Source organism: Melampsora larici-populina (assembly GCF_000204055.1).
Source record: "Melampsora larici-populina 98AG31 unplaced genomic scaffold MELLAscaffold_37, whole genome shotgun sequence".
Taxonomy (NCBI): Eukaryota; Fungi; Basidiomycota; class Pucciniomycetes; order Pucciniales; family Melampsoraceae; genus Melampsora; species Melampsora laricis-populina.
Genome location: NW_006768801.1, coordinates 894,920 through 904,273, shown reverse-complemented (window position 1 = coordinate 904,273; position 9,354 = coordinate 894,920). Strand labels below are relative to the sequence as shown.

General features: G+C 43.6%; 2 protein-coding genes across 2 annotated transcripts; one reads left to right on the top strand and one right to left on the bottom strand.

Moving 5' to 3' along the window:
• Window positions 1–1,771: 1,771 nt before the first annotated feature.
• On the bottom strand, window positions 1,772–2,455 carry MELLADRAFT_72646 (uncharacterized protein; the record flags this gene model as incomplete). The annotated part of the gene is made up of 1 exon (XM_007413515.1): window positions 1,772–2,455. One exon carries the CDS (start codon window positions 2,141–2,143, stop codon window positions 1,934–1,936), a length of 210 nt encoding a protein of 69 aa, XP_007413577.1.
• A 3,012-nt stretch (window positions 2,456–5,467) lies between these two features.
• MELLADRAFT_38181 (uncharacterized protein) lies at window positions 5,468–6,223 on the top strand (the record flags this gene model as incomplete). Its single annotated transcript, XM_007413520.1, has 3 exons — window positions 5,468–5,733; window positions 5,801–5,980; window positions 6,046–6,223. The coding sequence occupies 3 exons, from the start codon at window positions 5,468–5,470 to the stop codon at window positions 6,221–6,223; spliced, it is 624 nt and encodes a 207-aa protein (XP_007413582.1).
• Window positions 6,224–9,354: the final 3,131 nt, after the last annotated feature.

The window sequence follows — 9,354 nt, the reverse complement described above, 5'->3', positions numbered from 1 at the left end:
ACAAGATTAGACACCAACCTCTGTTGTACACGTCACGCTTGTATATCTTTTCCTTTCCTTCTCATCCGACAATCTACATACAAGACTGCAGAAGCCACTCCTCCATCCCAGTCGAGAGAACCGTGCCGTGGCCATAACATTTTTCAAAAAGTTTCACAAAAAATTTCTGACTTGAAACCCCCTACTGTTAAAAATAAAACTTCTACTAAAATTTTGGAATGCAGATTTGTCTAAAAAAGTAGGGGAAAGGTTTGCCAGATGTACAATGAGCCCCAAGCTCATCAAATCCACAGTTACTACAGAGCACAAGTCACTGAGAGGAGGATTCTGTCACTTGAGCTGGAGTGTGGCATGTGTTAGTGAGAGTCACAGAGTGTGCACACGGCCACAATCATGCTGCAGTCACTGCGGCAGCTTATGCACTCCCTCCGTGATTCTCAGTAACTCGATGCAGACTCCGGCTCGAGTGACAAAATTCTCCTCCCAGTGAGTGAGGCCGCATATGTGACTGTTTCATTTCTTTTTTATTTCCAATTATTCCTTTCATGATCAAAAGATTGGTGAAAAAATGACAACAAGGTGAAAAATTGAAAAAGTTATAAAAATTGATGTTGTAAATCAATCATAGCTGATAGAATTAGCTAAAGATGTTGTGTTTCCTTTTACTGATGGTTCTAGATTCACATAGTGTGTAATGTCATAACAATCACACCTTGAAAAAATGTGACTCTTATGTACTCATTTCTTTGTACATATGCATTCAGAGGGGACATTCCCCCGCAACCCCCCAGCTGAAGTATGTATCAGAGCCTTGCATAATTCATTGAGTATATGCTCCTGTAATTGTCCAATGGATTCTTGAATCTTGATAATGTGGGGCCTTATCTGATGAAAGGAGGCAGCTCAATCTGTGCTCTGGTAGTTTGAATAATAAATGGCTTGCGGTCTGACTCTCTGGAGTCTGCGGTGCTGTTGACTGTAGCCTGTGAGATTACACAAGGTCCATGTATGTGAATGTCACGTTGGGTAGAATGGTCTTGTGTTGTTGTGAGTGTAACTGACAAGCGAGATCTGACCTGATGTGTCGACGCATGTATTCAAATTTTGTGGTGCAAGCGCTGTCTAGCAGTGTCTAGCAATGTCCTGCAGTGTCTAGCGGAACGCCGGAATGAGCATATGTCTGACGGTGTCATACAAGTTCGACCATCTGCATATTTCTGTTTAGAGAAAGAGTAGGCTGAAAAGCACCGTAAAGTGTGCAAGCCTGTGCAAGCTCCCTCATTTTTCCTCCGAGAAGGAAATTGGTTGAGTATAGCACATTGAAGGCAAGAGTCTAAAGACATCGCCACATCGACATCCAACATCGCCCATCACATCGCCATACCCTCTGCGGCGGTGAATTTTGACAAACTTACAAACACGGAAGGATCCTTCTCCGTAAGTTTCCTCAACTTTGTCTTTGATCAAATGTTAATTTTAACATCACAATTTATGACGAGGACTTGATTTGATTTGATGTGAACTCATTTTCTTATTGAATTGTTCTAATTTGGACATCAACCCATTTTTTTGTGATCGATTTGAAGCTAATTTGAATGAATTTTAGATCGATCTTGTTACATAAATTTATTTGAATGTTTTCCCTTGTCCTTCTAAGTTCTCCTTGTCTGTCAACTTGGTTAAAAATCTGGCAGTCTACATAAGTATCTGTCATGTCCTGAATCTGATTTCCGATCGCAATCATCGTTTCAGGCTTCAGCACCGCTCGTCAATACACTTTTCCACACAATACAAGTTCCTTGATAGTATACTGAGTCTCAAACTAATCATCAGCCTGTGAATAACTCGCTTCACTGTCATTCATAGCCCGGGAAGCAGCTTGAAGTTCAGCTGTGACAACTCAAACTTCATCCTCGAATACCTCCGACAGGTCTCATGAAGACTCAATGGAAACGTCCTTGAAGACGAAAATTCGATACAACACATACTCAATTTGATTGTAGAACCGGTTGTCTCCACCTATACTTCGGTTCATTATAGTCTCCAGCGCTCCTTTGATCCGTTTATAACAGTTCTCATATCGCGACACTTCACTTCCCTCGCCACTTCCAGATAAACTGTCTTCCTCACCGCTTCTGATCATCTCATATTCTTACAGATTAGAGATAGAGATTGTCGCGGTCGAGGTCTCATTTCTCATCCTAATTTTCTTTTCGTGTACCCTCATTCCTCTATTATTCTCTCGTAGAATTTTTTTTACACTTGCTCGATAAGTCATCTCACTCCTTCTCACTCTCGTCGCGCATTCAATCAATCAGAGCTTTCTCGCTCGATCTCATCGCGATTACCGTTGAGACGATGATCAACAACGATCCCCTCACTGCTACCGCCCTTGGTGCGATCACTGCAGCTCGAATGGACAATTCTTCCTCTCCTTCTTCTTGTTCTTCGTATCATAATAATACTCTTTCACCACTTAATTACACCACATTTTCACCAATCGGCCATTCTATCACATATATGGCACCACCCAATCACCCCTTCAACTCCGCCCTCTGACGCCATCACACCTTGAGCAGTAGCTAAGGTTCAAGATTAGCTCGATTAGAAAAGCAACTAGTCTTTGGGCAACATGGGAAAGCGCGACCGTCAGTTTTATGGTAGCAGTGCAGATGGAAGTAGTCTTAGTGATTACGGAAGTGAAGATAGTGATCCGTTGGAAGCTTACCGATCAACGCCCCTTCACCTCAGTCTTGGATGAAGTTTGTTCATCTCCTTCCCTTTGATTCAATCCTCGATGATATCTCCCACTCTGGTGTATCCAATTCTATTCAATTGTTGAGAGGCCCCAAAGGCAGCGCGAGTCTACTTAGCAAGGAAGTCACTGGCTCACCCATCGAAGATCTTATCTTGAAGACCGATCCTAACAAACGCTCCAGTGATGATCATGATCATGTCGAAGGGATATTCAAACTTCATCGACATTCATCTCATCCTCTTCCACAACCAATGTTGGATTCCAATCCAAAGGTGAGACTCGACGCCATTGGTGATTCTACTCAAGATGATTACAGAAATCATCCCTTTGATTCTCAAGCCCGCCTCCCCCGGAACATCTGCGATCCTTCTACTGCCTTGAAATTCTCAACCTCTGGTCTCGCCCATATCGCTTCTTTACAGTCTCATCGTTCACCAGAAAGCACTTGGCCTCAATTTTGGGGTTGTGTTGACAGCAAGAACGATTCAATGAACCGTCACTCCTTGCTACACCGATCCAGCAGCTTGAATGACTACACTCAACCGAGCTCCGATTCTTGCGAGGACGACAACGTCGTGGAGGCTGAATCAATCAAAAATGTAAGTGACAACGTAAGTTACGCCCCTTGATCCTTGATCCGTATTCCATAGTACATATATTTGCCATTCGTTGGTAGTTCACAAAATATCTATATAGTTTTGATTTGTTTCGACTTCCCATCATCGTCTCCATGTCGACGAGTTCTTGCCACATTTTAGTTGTTGGGATACTAGATATATATATATATAATATCCTCATCCAACTATCCATTTCGAATGTCTCACCTGTTTGAGCTTGTGTTCTTCATCATCATTTGGTGCTCTTGACCACCACATCCCAAAATTGCTTCACGATTTCATATTCGTTTCTAATAATTGGTTTATATTACCTGCCGCTGGTCGCTTTTGTCCACATCTCTAGAGCTCCATCCAGTCATCACCTCTGGACCTCAGCCCAAGCTTCGAAACTACCCCCTCGCCTGTCACTCATCAGCGTTGTACGTCTGATCGGATCCCCTCGACTCATAATAAGTTCAAGGCTCTCACCTACTCAAACCTCAACTCCCCAGACTGCTGGTCTCGTCAAGCGAATATACGCGGATCTCTATCTATGAAATCTGATGCGCACTGGGCAATCAACATGGCGAACAATTTAAATGCAATCTCCGCGGGAAACAAAGTCGATGTCGCCCCACGATCAACCGATCACAACTCTATTAATAATACAACTCTTGATAGATTTTTTCAAGCCTCCCCCACGCCTACTGATCCGCTGCGCTCGAACATCGACTCTTCGAACTCTTCTGGAAACGCCACCACCCCTTTCTCACAAAACCTCAGCGTCAGCCCTATCGTTTATCAACCTCGTAGTGGATCCGCAACTCCAATCCCCAGTCCAGTCAGTGTACCCACGCTTACCACTAATCCTTGGAGTCCTACTGTCGAGGAAGTCAAAAAGCTACGGGAGCCCAACATGTTACGACAAGCTAGTGTCGATACTTTAGGATCTGGTCGCTCGGTCAGCCCAAGACCCTCGAAAACCTCTCCGGCCCTCGATTCCCCTCGATATCGCTCAGCGTCTAACGATGAGAGCAAGTCTAATGGCTCTGCCGGCCTTCATTCCAACTTCGGTCGATTATGTCTCTCGACTTCGGAAGAAATGAACTCAAGACTCAACTCGAATTCTGCTTCTCATCGACCCCCTACTGCCAAGAGTCCACTTTCCATCTCAACTTCGATGGCAGACGTAGTTGCCGGTATTGCCTCTCCTGATGAAATGGTTTCTAAGAGTAGTAGCTCTGGCAAAAAGATGATACTGCCACCATTGGTCACTAGCTTTCCTCGTCAAACCTCCACTCCTTCCGCTGGCCCCATCGGCTCCACCATATTGTCCCATGACACCGGTAAGCGTAATACCGGATCATCTTCAATCACTTTCCAGGGTCCTGCGAGTGCTGCTGCATATGTACCTCCAATCGGGCACTCCTTACAACATAACACGAACGATCCGTTTGGCCTACAAGAAAAGGTGTCTCGCTTAGGTGGTCACAACACAGCTGCCCCGGGAGTCGGTGCTTCAACCTGGTTGAGTCAAAAGGAGAGACTTGTGGGAGGCAAGCAGCCGTTCGTTTACAACCCGGAATGGGGCTCTCCTGCGCTCTCTGCTGTCACGCCTACCCATCCTCAATCTAGTGGTCCACTGTCAGCTCTTCCGCACCAGATTCAACAACAAATGCTGATTAACCAACAGTTGCAACAATTGCAGCAATTGCAAGCTCAACAACAGCTATTACGCCAGCAACAGGCTCAATTGCTTAGTCAAGGAATGGCTCTCTCAGCTGGCATCCCCAGTGCTTTGACTAATAATCTCTTTAATCAGACCAGCAGTCCCAATTCGACTTCCCCATTCAACACTCCCCCGGGCGATGGATATAACCCAGCCACCGGGTTGCAGAACAATAACTTCAATTCCCGTAACATCAGTCCTGTCGGGCCGAACAGCTCATTTCACATGGCGAATCCAACTGCCCCCAACCCTTCTCGATTACAAACTACTATTACCGGTCATCCTGGTGTCACAATGGGAGGGATGAACATGACCTCGCCGGCATCGCTTGTCAACGCTTCTATGCCCAATTCGGTTAATATGCGGAATTCGCTCAGCTCGGCTATGACGAACAAGAATTTATCTGGCTCTTCGAGTGTCGACATTCAGCAGTTAGCGAATCGGAAGGGCTACAACCCTGTCAACTTCGACTTGAACCCAAAATCGGCTAGGTTTTTCGTCATCAAATCTTACACTGAAGAAGACGTTCACAAGTCCTTGAAGTATGAAATTTGGGCTAGCACAGACTTGGGTAACAAACGACTTGATAAAGCATTTCACGAATCATCTGAATCGGGTCCGATCTACCTTTTGTTCAGTGTCAATGCTAGGTTGGTTATCTCACTATAAGCTGCTTTTCGCTCAACTTGACTAACATTTGCTTCTTATCCTTCCTAGCGGGCACTTTTGTGGGATGGCAGAAATGCTGACTGCAGTCGATTACAACACCTCTAGCAAAGTTTGGGCTCAAGATAAATGGAAAGGTATCTTCAAGGTTCGTTGGGTGTTTGTGAAGGATATTCCCAACAACGCCTTGCGTCACATCAAACTTAACAATACACCCGAAAACAAACCTGTGTAAGTTTCCAGTCCAATCAGAACAATTTCTTGCCATTAACCTCGTTCTGTTCGTTTCGTTATAGCACTTCCTCGAGGGACACTCAAGAGGTTCCCTATGATAAAGGAATTGAGGTCCTGTCGATCATGTCCGCTTTCCAATCTAGGACCACCCTGTTACAAGACTATGGTAAGCTGTTCCCTAAAACTAATGTCCGCCTTCCCAGGAACTTACACCCGTCTTCTTTACACAGCTTGGTATGAACAGAACGAGACCTTGAAAGCTCAGACTGTCGAATCCACCCAGCAGCCGCAAGAGCAATTCAAAATTAGACAGACTCCCTACCCCAAACAACCGCAACAGAACATTCGCAGATTTGTTGGAGCCCATCCCTTGTATCATTCTCAAACACCAATCGAGATCACCTCCGTAATCTGAACCACCTTGATAGGTATCAATGGACATACATCGAGCCGTTTTTCTAGTTTAGTTCCAAATTTCCTTTTTCTTTCCCTCTCACTCTAGTTTCTCTATTGTTTCAGTGCGTAAATTGTGCCTGAAGAGGATTGGGTTTCATCAAAGTTTCATCTACTCACACACTCATATAAATATATATATATCAATCAAGAACATTCTGATTTCTCTTCTGTCTGTTGGTTTTATGGTTTCAAGAATATGAATCACTTTTCTTTTTCTTTGCAATAAGTTGTGGTCTAAAGCAAGCAATTTTTCTTCTTCTTTCTCTTACTTCTACTTGGTTAGAATTGCAACTTTAGAAAACGTCTTCTATTTTGGCCTCTATGGTGTTTTCTTTTCTTATATTGTATATGATATAATCTTGCAAATACATCAAAATGGGCTCTTCTGGATTTGAAATTATATGAACATACAGCTATCTTTTGTGTTTTTTTGTTTGTTTATTGGTTCAAAAAATGGAGCTTGTTTTTGAAATGATTGTCTCAATGTCTTTCACAGCTTGAATCTTCTTCATCTTTGCGTTGAGAATACTTTTCATGTTGCTTCTTCTCAAATGTATAGACTGGCTTGTCTTGGAAATCATTGTGCATGTTGTGTTGCAGAGCGCTAGGAATTTGTTTTTTGAGCTGGTCTGCGTGGGTCTTGTTTTAATGAGAGCACGACTCATGAATTGTGGAATTACCATCTAAGACTATTTTGAATTGTACACATAGTATGTGAGGCTTAGTTAACGGTTTTGAAGGTATGAAGACCTATAAAGATTTAACATTCTAAAAAGAACAACAAATGATCACTTTCATTCAACAGATTTTAACTTCTTATGATTGTGAGAAGTATGTAGCATGTTCATCATCAACTTTGTATATGTTGTTCCTGAGATCTTGCCACAAATCAAAGTGTCACATTTTGGGTCATTAGATTGCGATGAGATCCAAAATGTTGTCATATTCAACCAACTAGATAAACTGATTTTGTGTGTTTTTGTGATCCCCAATACCCATCATGTACAATCTCTATCAAGTCTTTATATTTCACTTTTATCAATATTGTAGAGCCTGTGGATCAGTGTGAAGCTTTGAGGTATGATATGAATGACAAGAGCTTGTCACATCCTATAGATGGTATCCTGGGCATAGCAATTCTCCAGCTTGGCTGTAAAGGTCTCTTCATGCAGCCTGGACAATACAAGGCCAAAGCAGTTCCACTTAGTGGTCTTTCTTTCAGGCTTTGTAAAAGCTAGATTAATTTTCCTGTGGAAAAGGGGCATTGGATCATTGGGATGCTTTGACTTTCAAATATAATCACTGCTATTCATCACATGAGGATGTGTACGAATGCAGGGGTTCTGTTGATTGATGGCTTAGGTTGCCTTGTGTCAAAAACGCTTTCAAACATCCAGTCTCCTGCCTCATTGAGGTCTGTCTTAGGATCATAGTCTTGGTAGTTAGTATAACTGTCTACCATATATGAGTTGCGCACAAACAAAACTCAATTGCTGTATGTTTGACTGCTGACAGAGACATTAGTTGTGTGGCTCTCAAAGCACTCACCTCTTCCTTTCTCACTTGAAATTGATTTCCAAAGGACTCTAGCTCATGCATTCACAAAAGCAGCACAAGCAATGAAGAGGGTTCATAGCAAAAGCTCTGTCCCCCCCTCCTGTGTCCCTAAGAGACTCAAGTGAAGGTATCAATATTGTTGGTATTGAATGATCCATGCAAGCACTTGTTTTGTTGTTGGCCAATTTACTTCAGCTTCTTTTCACTAGCGATTCTGAGAAGTATGCTCATGGGTACATGTCCCATTACCATCATGATTCAATAGCCACATTCAAACCAAACTGCGTTGCCAAAAACCCAGGTCCACCCAGTTGAATGTTTGAGCTGTCAAGAGCTGTCAATAAATGTTGACTTGATACACAAAGTGACCACCAAAAAAGACTGGGTGTACCAGGTTCTTTTTTGCAACTGGGTTAGGCTTGAACACCGCTATTGTACAAGGGTAACAAGATCTGTTTCAGAAATTAAAGATCATATTCATGTTCACTAACCACATAACTTGGTCACTTGGCCACCTCCCAGATGCTATGATTAGATCAGTATCAAGTAGAGACATTTTTGTCAGTTTTTTCCTCACTTTTGTGACCAGGTGAGGGCCTCTTGAGGTGGGGCAGAGAGCAAGAGAAAGGTGTGTACTACATACTATGGTTATTGTGGCATGGAGAACAACCCAAAGTGAAAAGCTTGGCTCTATGGGCACACAGCTGGCATCTCTCACATGTCATGGGTTGTGACATTGCCATGATCTCATGTAAAGGATCATGGCACTATGTGGCTCTTTACACCCAAACTCCCTCTTCATAGTCAGACATCTTCCCCCACCATGCCTGTGTGGTGTTTGCTTGAAAAGCGCACATGAGTCGCCTTTGTGCCTCAAAGGCAGTCTGTGTGCGCTTAGTGCCCAGGGCTTGGCATCAACAAACCTGGTGGGACAGGCTTCAGCTCCCCTCTCACCTTGTACTGATCCCAAGCCTCAACCACTATTTGCCAAGTAGTGGCTGGCCCAGCCCCTGAACCAAAGGATAATAAAAATCCCCAAGCCTGTTCAACAATCCCTGATGGAGGCTTTTTTTGAAAGAAGTGAGCGCCCAAACCTGACTGGGTTATTGCCCAATATCCAGTGCTGGGTCAAAAATCATGACCCGCCCTGGACTTGAACCTCAGATGGTCCAGTTATGAAAAGCAAAAAGGCATCCTTGGGTCACATGCAAAGTGCTGGCCCAACAGATGCAGGGTTGCAGCAATGCTGCACAAAACTCAAAGGGGGGTCTTGGAAAAGCAGGAGGTCAATGCGGGGTCAGCACAAGGTGCTGGTGATCAGTGCATCTTTTGTAGTCAAAAATATAAAGATTATGTGG